This window comes from Rhinolophus sinicus, linkage group LG16 (genome assembly GCF_036562045.2).
Source record: "Rhinolophus sinicus isolate RSC01 linkage group LG16, ASM3656204v1, whole genome shotgun sequence".
Lineage (NCBI taxonomy): Eukaryota > Metazoa > Chordata > Mammalia > Chiroptera > Rhinolophidae > Rhinolophus > Rhinolophus sinicus.
This window is the reverse complement of record NC_133765.1, coordinates 19,833,898-19,846,953: the sequence shown is the minus strand read 5'-3', so window position 1 is coordinate 19,846,953 and position 13,056 is coordinate 19,833,898. Positions and strand designations below refer to the sequence as shown.

Here is a 13,056-nt window from a genome sequence, read left to right as displayed (position 1 = left end):
ACTCACCGCTGCTTGGCCTCCTTGATCCGCTTCTTGACATCAGCTTCTCTACGCAGGGTAATGGCTGTGTTCTGGACCTGCCGCAACATTACCTAAAAATGGGTATCGGCACCAAGTGAGGAGAGGAAGTGCTCTGGGTCACAGCAGGGAATATTTTAATACGTCTAAAACTTATTTTAAATCACATGGGTGCAAAACCACACCTGGAGATTTACTTCTTTTCTTTTCTACAGAAAATGGGGACAAATTCAAAAGCTGAGTTTCACTTGACCAGGCTTGCTGACATGGAAGAAACATTCCCAATTGAATCGATAATCTACGAAGGTGTGTCAGACAGGGAGGCGCAGAGAACTGCTCTGACCCTTACACTGTGTGTGACCGGGGCAGCTGACACTCTTCACTTCACTGTGGTATAAACTGAGAATACTAACAGTGTCCACACCGCATATGGTTGTTGGGATGTTTTTGATTAGCCAAGCTTTTGCCATACAGTGTGTTCAATCACGATTATAGAAACATCGTAACATCCCATTTTTCAGCTTTAGGACAAGGGGTTCATGACTTTTCTGGGGCTGAGCCAGGCCAGCTCTTGGATTCCACTGCCAGAAATGCTGGAGAACAGCTGCAGAGGTCTGGGGCCTTACCCTGGAGTCCCGTGTGAGGTCTCCACCTAAGCGTAGTTCTAATGTCCGAGCTTTGCTCTCCGCCTCCCGTGCCTTCTCTTCAGCTGAAACCCAGAAGAAACCATGATAAGGAATTTAAGTTTAAAACTCTTAGTCAGCCTTCCTGGATCCCATAGTGCAATGCCTGCTGTAAAACGGGGGGGTCGGGTGGGGGGAAGTGAGAGTAAGTGAAAAGGGGAGAGAGAGGAAGGGAGAGGGAGGGAGAGAGAGGGAGGGAGAGGGGGAGAGAGAGAGGGAGGGAGGAGGAGGGAGAAGGAGAGAGAGGGAAAGAGAGGAAGGGAGAGGGAGGGAAAGGGAGGGAGAGGGAAGGAGGGGGAGGGAGGGGGAGGGAGGGGGAGGGAGGGAGGGGGAGGGAGGGAGAGGGAGGGGGAGGGAGGGAGAGGGAGGGAGAGGGAGGGAGGGAGAGACAGACAGTGTGTCAGGCACTATTTATACGGAGTCTGCTTTTCAAACTTTATAATCAGAAGAGGTCAAAAACTGCCCAAGGCAACCAGAGTTAAACCCTCAGCAGGAGCTGAGAGTTATCAAAGTCCTCAGCCGATCACTCTCTATTAAGCTTCCAAGAAGCCCTCTTACCAAAACAGACCTTGAGATTTTTGCCCTGGAGTCATGAAAACCAATTTCACACATATTTGGGCCATAGGACAGTGTGGGATTCTTCACTCTGGGAAAGCCCAGGAGGTGACAAATGGCTGATGAAGAGCAAGTAGACTCTGGGGAGAAAACTGCACAGGGGACTGGCACGCACTGCGAGGGGTGCAGGAGGAGCTGGATGAGTGGTTCAAGAGGACAGCTTAGCACAGGGTGCTGGACAGAGCTTTTTCCTGGATCCTGCTTTGGCCACAAGCAGTGTCCCCCAGGCGACCCCCACCCAACCCCTCCTGTGTGTGTGAGGGGGGTGCATTACCAATCCGTGCTACGTGCTCAGCTTTCTTCACCTCCTGCTCCGCACGGGTCTTGAAACGGCTTGACGTGTACTTGTACATCCTGGGGGGGGTGGGGGGGGAGAGCAACCTGAGGGCCTGAGCAGCAGGGGGCAGGGCAGCCACCGGAGCAGCTCAGGAAGCACCCTGCCTTCCTGTCTCCTCCCAAGCTGCGCTGTCCTGGCCCCTTGTGATGAGTCAAAGCCAAGCTTATGTCAGCAAAAAGACTCAATTCTTTATTCTACTTGCCCCTTGCCTCCTGCTCCAGCTTTGATAAACAACCTCACTATTCACCAGGTGTGTCATTAATCCCACAGCAAAAACAAGCCTCAGTAATCGGCCAGGGCCTTTATTTTCCTGTGTAGTGTCTAAAGGCCCCTCAGCCCTGAAGCCAAGAGGCTCCGCCAGCTCACTATACCAGGCAGGGCACCCTCCATGTCACAGAAGGTACTCACACCCAACCAGCTTTGCCAGCCAACCTCCATAGCCCATTGGCCACTCTGTCCCTCCCTCAGGACCCAGAAGTTTCTCTGCAGTAAGTCACAGGCAGTTTAAAGGCCCTAATGCACTGAACACTGTTAGAGTCTCTCACCCGGTATCACTGCAATGCCCCAGAGAAACATGGCCAGGCCCCATCCTCAGCCCAAGGGCAACAGCGGGCCCCTACCTGGGTTTATACAGGCAGCAGGAGAGCCTCTTGGTCTGCACCTTGTGCCCGTGGATGAAGATCCTCATCCGGGGATCAATATAGAGCACTGCGGCGTAGGCACGGAATGAGCGCCGCTCTGGCTTCCTGGAAGTGGCAAGCACAGAGGAGCGCTGTCACCCGCCCCACAACCAGCCTGACCAAGGGTACAGCAGGACAGCCTCTCTGCAGGCCCTCCACCTTTCCACCTCGCATCTTGGCTTCTCTTGCCACCCTGAAGGAGTGCTCCCTCAGTGTTGGCACCACACCCTGCCCCCTCTCACGTCCCCAGCACAGGTGCCCCAGATACCTGGAACCATCCTGCCACTGCCCCACCATGGACTCAGAAACTCCTTTCCCCTCTCTAGGCTCAATCTTTCTCTGTCAAATCAAGGAGCTGGAGTAAGAGATCACTCATGTTTCCTCTTGGCTTAGCTGAGGACCTGCTGTCCTTCTATGTTACCCCTCTGCCTTGTGGCAAGAAGACGAGGAGCTTTCAGCTTCATTAACTCTCAAACTGGGAAATGCAGAGATTAAGCTCTCCCCTCTCTCCCTAAGGTCACCTCCCGAGCTTTTCCCTGCTGAGAGACTGAACTTCGGTTCCAGGCTTCCCTCCCTTCCCAGCCACACTCACGTGCCCTCTGGGGAAGTCTCCGCCATCTGGATATCTCTTGGATTTGAGATGATGTCTAGCTCTGGCTCTCCATTATCCATGAGTTTGAGATTGAAGATGATCACCAGTGTTCCTGGGGAACAGAAATCCTCCTTTTGTTCTGCCAGGCACCCCCGGCCCCTTCCCAAATCATCGTGGCTCTGGCGCTTTGGATTCTAGGGGATGCAGAATCCCCTACTTACCACTGTCCCCGGGAATCTTCATGAACTGAGTCATCACTTCCTCCTCACTGCGGAAGGGAGAATACTTGTAGATGAGCTCTGTCTCAATGGAAAACTTCTCCACGTTGTCTATGACAGGTTCCCGGGACCGAGCATTCCAGGTGGGCAATGGGACTATCACCTTTGGAGTAAGTACAAGCAGACATTTTGAGGGAGACCCCAGAACAGCCTTACCCAAAAAAGTGTGTCCATCTTGTCCCCCCCCCACACTGTCTGGGGCGAGAGGCCCAAGCTCCGCAGCCTGGTGCCAGATGCTCTGGCTGCGGCCCCTCCCAAGATTCAGCCTCACATCTTCGGTGCCCTGGGGCATGCTGGCTTATGTCCTGGGGGTCTCTGCATAGGCAGCTCCTTGCTTGGGCTGTTCCTGGCTACTTTCCTAGTTTGGTAATAATTCTACCTTTCCACTAGGAAAACGTATTTGCAATTACCTAGTGAAGCCGAAGATACACATAAACATAATCTACAACTCAGCAATTCCACTCCCAGGTATATATTCTAGGAGAAACTTTTGTACATATGTATCAGCAAATATGTAAGAACAGTAAAATATCCACTACAGAGTGGATAAACTGCAGCATATTTATACAATGGAATACTGTGCAGTGAGGAACATGACCAAACTAATAGCTACTAGTATCAACATAGATGAACCTCACAATGTTACATGAAAGCAGCAAAATACAAAAAAAAAACCTACGACTCCATTTATATATTCATAAAAAGGCAAAACTAAACTACAAGTATGCATACACAGGTGACAAAACTGTAAAGAAAAACAAGGAACTGATCATCACAAAAGTCACCTGAAGGCAGTTCCTTCAGAGGTGCAATAGGGAATCTGATTAGTGAGGGGCACACTGGGGACTTCTATCTTCAGTCTATGATGGTGGCTACACGGGTGTTCATTTCATAAATATTCGAATTTAACCTTATGTGTAAGTAATGTTTTATTTTTTTTTCCCCTTCTTATGCCTCCCCCCAACCCCACTCCAGTTCAAGCCGTTGTTTCTGAGTCTGGTTGTGTAGGACACACACAGCTCCCTGGCCCATGCTGGTATTATGAGCCTTGCGCTGCCCCTGGCTGAGGCAGTCGGTCAACTTCAGACTGGACTCTTATTTTCTTATTTTTGGTTCGATTCGAACCAGGACCTCGGCATTAGGAGCACGGCGCTCCAACCACCTGAGCCACCGGGCTGGCCCCCAAGTAATGTTTTAAAAACGCCTACCCTCGTCAATTATACCTCTATGACACTGGAAAAAATCCTACTCCTTCTTCAAAAACCATACTTCAAATGCCACTTCCCCAGAGGCCTGCCTTGGAGTGCTTGTTCCCTTCAACCAGCCAACTGCCCAGGGAGCCCTGTGGATGGCTGACTGCTGAGATTCCCTCTGTGAAGCAAACTAATCCAGGCACCTTAGAGGTTCAAAGGAGATAGCCCACCGTGAGGAAAAAAGAATTCTGTTTTTTAGCAAGTGCCAGGGTAATACACTGTTAAGAGTTTCGAGACATTTGCTGGTTTCTAAGACGCTTCATGTCTATACAATCCAACCCTAGAGGTACTATGGACACATTCCCATCCAGCCAAAAATGATATTTTGAAATCTTGGCTGAGTTCACATGAGAGTACACATCCAGAACAGTGACCTAGCACCAAGTAAGGAAAAAATGTCAACCAAGGTTTTTCACCAGGGAACTGAGTTCCATTTGTGTTCTGTGAATCTGTACCTCGCTCTGCACCTCCCATACTTCACAGCAGCCCCAGATGACAATGGCATTATTGAAACCGTAGGCATTCACTTCCACTGGCATCCATCCCTGCCACTGGAACACTTCTTTAGTTTCAATGTCACCACTTTCCTGGTTTTCCTCCTACCCTTCTGGCCACTCATGTCTCCTCTGCCACTTTCTCTTCTCCCCAGCCTTCAAACATCAGCACGCCTGAGATCCCAGGTCCTTTTCTCACTCGACACACTCCTTCAAGTTGACCTCATCTGCTACCAAGAATCCTGAAGCCCAGGCCTCCCCCAAGCTCCAGACCCAGACTTAACTTTGCATGCCTAGGACAACAAAACACTCTTCCCCTACCAGTTGCCTCTTCCATTCTTCTGCAGCTCGAGAAAGCCCACTATGCCCAGCTGCCACACCAAGAACCTGAGTCATCTATGACCCTTTTTTCCCCTTTCCTAATGATCAAACACCAAATATGTGGGTCCAACGTACTGAAGAGATGAAGACTCCTATTTCTCTCACCTCCCTGCTTTGAGTCCCACCAGGCTACACACAGCCAGGGCCTTCCAACTGGTCCAATCCAACAGCCAAATCCTCCCAATCCAATCACCACACAATAACCAAACTGATCTTTTAAAGACAACCTGAGACTGCTACACCCTTGCTTAACTTCCCTTTAACGATTGCACCAACGCCCTGAGGTCAAGCCTGACCTGGCCCTCCCTGCTCTTCATAGGCTACCACCTTTCTTCAGGTGGCCCCTCTGCCAAGTCCCTTCCCACAGCCTCACCAGCCCTCAGGGTCGTGAACAGACTATTTCTATTGATATACACACCCTCCTCCCACCACCCTCAGTCAGTAAGGAAACAATCCTGAAAACCCCAGCCTGGGCTAAGTTCTCCTGCCCTACCTTCCCCAGAAGTCTGCTCTTCCCAGCTGCAGCACTTCCCTCACTCTATGCTGAATGAACTGACACATTTATCAAAAAGGCAAACAAATCCACTGGCTTGCCAAGCAAAGATGGTAGGAAAAAAGATAGCCTTCTATTCCCTACATGAACTAATTTGCTATGATTTAGGCTCACATCTAAACAGGGCCAGCACAAATTTAATCATAGCTAATTAACAGAAATGAATTTAGATTAAAACTTGGACTGAATTCACCTATTTGCTGACATGACAGCCATAGATTTCTCTCTGTAGACCTCCATTTCTCACATATGAAAGAAAATAAGAGTCCAGTCTGAAGTTGGGCAGACCAAGGCCTTCCCCGATTCATCCCCCTGAGGGGGCAAACACCTCCCTAGACCAGCTCTGCAGATAACAGAGCCACCAGGCAACAAAGAGTATCAACTGAGTACGTGTTTAGCTCATATAGTGAATTAATTACCAAATATTTTAAAATCAGAATAGATTCATTAGGCCTTACTTTCAGCATAACGATAATCAGCTGGGACTGTGTATCAGCTGCCATTTAGCAAAGAACTTACACTGATATTTTCCAAATGCTCACCAGCTTCACTATCTGCCCAGGCTCTGTAAGTATCAGACTTGTGGCTGACATAGATGCTTAGAGCAACATATTTCCTCAAAAGGAAAATGCACTCACAGCACATTCCACAAAATCACCATCATATGGGAAAGACAGTGCTGCTCCAGCTGTGGTTTCTACCGATACTCACGGAAACCCAAAATACTCCCCACGATAAAACAACTCTCCATAGTGACAACCTGCCAGACTGAATTCAAGCTGCAGATCTAAGGGAGCTGCAAATACAATTCTCGGTTCCTGCCACTTGATGGCGTGAAGCTTTGAATTTTTACTTCCTCTCACATTAAGGTATCTGCCTTAACCCCTCAACCAATTCATCCACCCAGCTAATCCCATTAACAGGGGGCATGGCTGCAATCTTGCAACACCAAAGAGCCAAGCATTGCAAATGATCTATGAAAACAGCCTGGCAGACCCAGGAAATGTGGACTGGTGACTCATACCACGAGTATGGGACCTACTTCATCAATGCCTTCCTCCTCATGAAAGGTACGAGACAGGAAGAGGCAGGTCATGGTGTCTTCCTTCTTGGTGAAGAGGATAAAATCCTTCCCAATGCGCATTGAGCCCCTGAAAGGGAAGCAGAAATAGGTTACTCTCCCAGGGATTCAAAAGCTCATATGAAAAAAAGAGCAAATCTACCCTCTGGACATCACTGAACTGCCTTTGGGGGACTCCCCTAAAGGCCTCGCTAAGGTCTCAGGACCCGAGTTGAGTTCCACAGCCCTCGTTCCTTCTCCTTCCATCTGACACGCCTCCCCTCTGCTCTTCCACTGACTTGAGTCTTTCCTTATAACCTTCTCAACCACACTTTGCCACAATGCAGAGCTCTCTCACCACCCTTCTAGGGCACATTCACCATCAATCATCAGCTCCAGGTTAGTGGCACCCCCACGTCACCATTGTGGCTACAATGGTAACAACCCGGCCTCCCATGCTCTGGGTTTATCTCAGCCACACAAGGGCTGCTATACCCTCTGACTGTGCCACCACCAGATTTCACTCTAGTAACTGACACCTTCAATACATCATCTTCCATGCTAACTGCATCCAGTTCCCATCCTGTCCTTCCTTCATTGATACAAACTCCCCTCCTGTCCACTCACCAAACGACAGCACCATCAAGGGAACGGCCCACTGCCTATGCTCACAAATCCCCCAAAGACCGGTACTATCCCAAGGCTCAGCCAAACGCAGGGGCTAACCATGTAAAATCTAATTCTTGATCACAGTTTTGAGAAGGTCTATGACTGGCTCAGGTCCTATTAACTACAGCCATCTTCTATCTCAAAAGTGTTTTGCCACCTTGAGCTCATTATGACACAGGCAGGTCCCCGATTTGGGTTTCTGGGAAATGTGCCTTAACACTGACTTCCACAAGGCAAAAGTCTGAATTCAATCAACTGCTTCTTCCGCTGTTTGGCCAGATTAAGCCATGCAAGCAGCAGGCCGGGACAAGCCTTTGCAGACAACATGGAACAGTTACCCGGCAGAAGCACTACAGCGGTGGGAGGACTGCCCACTGAACAATGGGGCTGTGCAGCTCCTTTCATCTGAGCAGCTTCTGCGGCCTTATGGCTATTATCTCATCAACCTTCATAATACACTAGGGAGGTAATGGCAGTAAAATGCCTTATTACACTCATCTATGTACAAATACAAACCAGGCTGGCATGCCAAGCACACAAATGAGTGCCATGTCCAATTTCCCCAAATGCACAGGAAAACGCCCAACACACTTGGCACCCTGGTGGCTGCCAAGTTCTGTTTCTCTTCCTCCAGCTCCCGAGGTTCTGGCAATCCTCCTTCACCTGACAATTTCACAATCCTCCGTCTTCTTCCCTAAAGCTTTTGGGTGGCAAAATGAGGCCCTTTATCTTGCCTTCTGTCAAAGCTAATTCTTGCCCTAATTTGGTAAAAACTTTGCTTTGTGCCTCTTTCTTCCCCCTGTCTTTGAACGTGACATTGGAGGCTGAGCAGCAACAACCCAAAAATGCCACCTCTCTACCGATTTCCCTGTTTCTCAGCCCTATTCTCACCACAAATCACTTCCTCCTGAAACTCTTTTCCACCTGTGGATTACTTCTATACTAATTTCAAAATGAATTCACTCTGAACACCAGATGGCTCCATCTCAATGGATCCTCTACAAAAATTGTTCTACTAAAATATGCTAATAACAACACTCTCAACTTCTGTACACTTTCCTTCCCAGTCTTCTAAGCACTTTCAGAGTCACATTTCAGCTGCTCCTAAAACTTGCTCTGGAAGGGAGAACGTCAGCGATTAGAATCCTGTTTTGTAGATTAGGAAACACATTCAGAGATGAAATGATTTGCCTGAGGCCACAGAACTAATAAGACAGGTAGGAGGCGGCTGATGTACAGTCCAGATGGTAAGTCAAGGTTTCTTACATCACATTGCCTCTAAGGGAGTTAGATCACCACACCAGAATCACCTAGGGAACCTATGAAAAATGCAGATTCCTAGGGCCCACCCCAGACTCACTCAATCAGGTCAGGAACCTGACATGGAAAGATCGAAAAAGGGAGAAATTTTTTTAAAAGCTAGAAACCAGGCGAGGGCTCTCGTAGCAATGTTAACATTTAATCCTTAACCAACTCAGTAGGTATTATAATCCCAATTTACAAAGGAGAAAAGCTGAGGCTCAGAGAATAATTAAGTGGCTGAGGTGAGATCTGAACTTCAGTTCGTCCGACTTAAGTGAGATGGACACAGCTCCAGCTTTCCAGTCAGAAAGGCCTGGTTCATATCTCTGCTCCACACTTGGGCACTTTTATACTTTTGGGCAAATCGCTTCACCCCTTTAAACCTCAATTTCCTAATCTGAAAATAAGAATAGTACCTACACCTCAGAGGACTATAGTGAGGATCATTCACGTCAAGTTTTTAGCGCAGTGTCTGGAAAATGGGAAAGTGCCTGTTATTGCCATTTGGTTCCTGTCCTGAGAAACAAGTCAAAAAGTCCGGGGACTGGGTCCCTGATGTCTTTGGGAACACTCTCTTCCTTACACACCCAGAGCACACTGCGTATGAGGACAACCAATGCTGTTGACGGACCAAACCATCACCCTCTCTCTCAAACAAAACACGTTTCCACAGCAAGACTGGAAACATGACTCAGAATTCCATTTGTACAAACTCCATTCCACTAAATCTTATTCCATCCAAAGGTATGTACAGCTGGAAGTGAGCATTTCAGAAATAGAAATCTTTCTCCTGGGGCTTCACTCAAAACCAGAACAACACATTCCAAATACAAAACAAGTGGGAACCAAGGGCTGAGAAAGAAGTCCCAAGGGATTTGACGACATTAGGTAGGTCCCTACTACAGGACCTAGCAGGACACGTGAGTGGAGACCTCGTCCACTGAGAGGGAGGGTTTGGGTCTCTCTTACTTACCCTGGATCCCCAGGGTCTAGCAGGAAGCGTGACATGTGGCAGGTGCTCAGAAAAAATGGCAGAGGCCATAAAGCGACCCCCTCACTCAGATACGAGGTCTGATAATTAAGTTCGCAAACTTGTTGCAACAATGTTGCTACCGTTTTTTTATATCAGAGGAATTATTCATTATGAATTTGTACCAACTAGACAAACAATTAACCAAGTTTACCATTTGGAAGTGCTGAAAAGGCTGCATGGAAAAGTTAGATGACCTAAACTTTTCGCCAACGATTCATGGCTCTTGCATCACCACAATGCACCAGCTCACACAGCACTGTCTGTGAGGGAGTTTTTAGCCAGTAAACAAATAACTGTATTGGAACACCCTCCCTACTCACGAGACCTGGCTCCCAATTACTTCTTTCTTTACCCAAAGATAAAGGAAATATGGAAAGGAAAACATTTTGATAACATTCAGGACATCAAGGGTAAATACGACAACAGTTCTGATGGCCATTCCAGAAAAAAAAGAGTTCCAAAATTGCTTTGAAGGAAGGACTACACACTGGCATCGGTGCATAACTTCCCAAGGGGAGTACTTCACAGGTAACCATAATGATATTCAGCAATGAGGTATGCAGCACTTTTTCTAGGATGAGTTCACGAACGTAATTGTCCGACCTCGCACACCCCAAACTCACAGAACTACCACGCAAGACCTCAACCACAGGGTAAAATAAGAATTTTCAACAGCAGAGGTGCAGTCCAGAGAACAGTACCAAGAGAAACCTATAGCTTCTCCCACCCCAACCGGTTTTGGATGTTCATACTTTTCCATCTCTGACATAAACTAGGCTGGACAACAGCTGGTTAAGTCCCCAAACCACTCCTTTCTGCTTTTCCTTCTGTTCCGTAATTACAGCAATGGAGGGACGAGGAGAAGGGAAGTTTTCATGGGCTAGAAGCAGGAGAGCAGCGCCTGATTGCTTTCAGTCCTGTGATAGCCTTCTAGTATACTTACGATTTTAACCCATTCCCATACTGCCCAATCTGGGTGGACTCAGGTGTTCGCTTGGCTGACTTCCCAAACTGGATTACACTGGCAGCATCGCCTGAAGTGGCAGACAGAAGAGAAAGGGAAAAGTTTGCATTTCTTTCCCCAGCTCCTCAAAATCAAAGGTTTGAGCCTTGTTAACCCCAAGTAGGGCTGTGTCTACTGAAAACTTCTGTCCAAGGAAATTCACAACTATGAGGCAAATGGAGGTAATCCCTGACTGGCCTGTCAGTGATGTCATCACTATGATCTTGTCCTGTTACCCAAAGACAGTAATAAGGCTTGGGGCGGGGGCAGGGAGGGGGGCTGTAGATTCGACTCCAGAATGTTGTGCAAGCTGATAAATATAATGTCAAGAGATGGGTAATCTCACTGACTTCAGTTTGCCATTTAGATCCTATCTCCCATGCTAGGACAAGACCCGGCAAATCCATTAGTGGAATTAAGCCTGAGATGTTGCAACAGACTCCTCTCTCCCCAGGTGGATCTTCTAGTTATAATAGTGCAGCAACAGAGAAATAAGTTAACACTGTCAGTGTTTTATACAAATGGTTCTGTCCTCCCCAAAAGAAGCAATCATCTCATCACTTACTTGGATCCATTCCTGCTCCATCATCCAAGAAGCAAAGCATAAATCCTCCTCGAAGATCCTCTCGCCTTTCTGTAAACAAAGCAGCTTCCATTACTGGGTGATTAACCACAAGATCACACCCAACAAGAGTATGATCAGAAGGTAGATCAATGCGAAGGTCAGTCCGAAAAGGTCAAGTCAAACCTGACCTCTCTGTGTAATAGACCTAGCTAGTTAAATGTCAGGTCCCTCGAGGGTAGGAATTCCCAAAACTTCTCCAGTGCTTTCTAGTTCATGACAAAGCTTGAGACTCTATAAGGAGGACAGCTAATACCTGGCCCAGCCATCTAACCACACGCAGGACCACTGAATAGACATGTATTTCACGCATACCTCAATCATCCCTCCACCTGGATTACTTGTACTTCTGCCCTCTGCTATGAAACCCAAGCCACTAAAATTCTTCAACTACTACATGCTATATCTTATCAACACTGCTCAAATCTAACAAGGCTTGTCCTTTTGTGGGTTAAGTACAAAGTGATCAAGCCAGGCATGCTATGTGCACGGTGGCAGCAGTTGCTATCTAGAAGATGAATTACTGAGTCTCTGTGTCACTATCCCCAGGCTAACTGCAGTTTCTGAGCTATCTGTCTTCTTCATCACATCCCCTGCACGCTGTGGGTCCCTGAAATGGCTCCGCAGTCCAGGAGTGAGACGGTGCAGTAAAAAGCTGCCTGGTTCCCAGCTGGACAGGCTTGACTGCAAGGAGGAACAGTCCTTTGACACTAAGTTACAGAGCAGCTATGGCAGGGCTTCTTGGCCAACAGGGAAGGAACACAACAGACTGTGAGTGCCATTCCAGGGGGTGGGAGACTCTTCTTTCTGCAGCTGTCTTCTGCAGTGACAAGTGGTTACTCAAAGTAGTCTGGGTCACAGTTTCCGAGGTGTCTTTTGACCCAATGATGAGGACTAGGTGGGCAAAGGAGGAACAGCATAGGCCTTGTAATCAGGAGAGCACTTCTACTAAAAGGAAGGAGGTCTTTGTAAGGTACTACAGTAATAAACCCAAGGCTGCCTGGGATCTTACTTCCTTTATTAAAGACTTTTTTTTGTCTTCCCCAAGCTGTGGTTTACCAACTTTGTACATCTATCTAAGCTGATGAATCTGTTTAAAATGCTTTGTCCTCCCCTCAGGCTAAAGATTCAAGTGAGTCATGACAATGTTCTGTTAAATGGACTAGTTAATATAATTTAAAATGCTATTTCAGAAGTACTATAAACCACAGAGATTTTTGAGTATCACTCAGTGTTCAGGAAGCTGAACTTTGGTGAAATAATAACAAGGGCTTCTTGAAAGTTCAAGGGCAAGGACCTTCCTGGAAGTACTATTGGTACATAAGAAAATTTCTCCTTTTGGCAGTGCCTCTTAACTGAGTCTGGAGAACCCAAGTGAGATCTAGCAAGCTGGAGCAAGTATAAGAAAAGTACAAAAAGGCTTCCAAGTTTCTTCTGCAGGAAGCAAAGTATCATATGGAGACTCAAAATTGGGTCAGTACAG

General features: G+C 47.5%; 1 protein-coding gene across 6 annotated transcripts in view; it reads right to left on the bottom strand.

Annotated features, from left to right (window-relative positions):
- Positions 1-13,056, bottom strand: part of MORC2 (MORC family CW-type zinc finger 2) — a 38,795-nt gene that overhangs the window by 12,603 nt on the left and 13,136 nt on the right. For all 6 annotated transcript variants that reach the window (XM_019754257.2, XM_019754256.2, XM_074321560.1 and 3 more), the window contains exons 4-12: positions 11,517-11,585; positions 10,892-10,982; positions 6,927-7,035; positions 3,147-3,306; positions 2,926-3,037; positions 2,274-2,399; positions 1,591-1,670; positions 645-727; positions 7-92 (exon numbers count right to left, since the gene is read on the bottom strand). In XM_019754257.2, the coding sequence (XP_019609816.2) occupies positions 7-92; positions 645-727; positions 1,591-1,670; positions 2,274-2,399; positions 2,926-3,037; positions 3,147-3,306; positions 6,927-7,035; positions 10,892-10,982; positions 11,517-11,585 (916 nt within the window). The remainder of the gene's footprint in view (positions 1-6; positions 93-644; positions 728-1,590; positions 1,671-2,273; positions 2,400-2,925; positions 3,038-3,146; positions 3,307-6,926; positions 7,036-10,891; positions 10,983-11,516; positions 11,586-13,056) is intronic.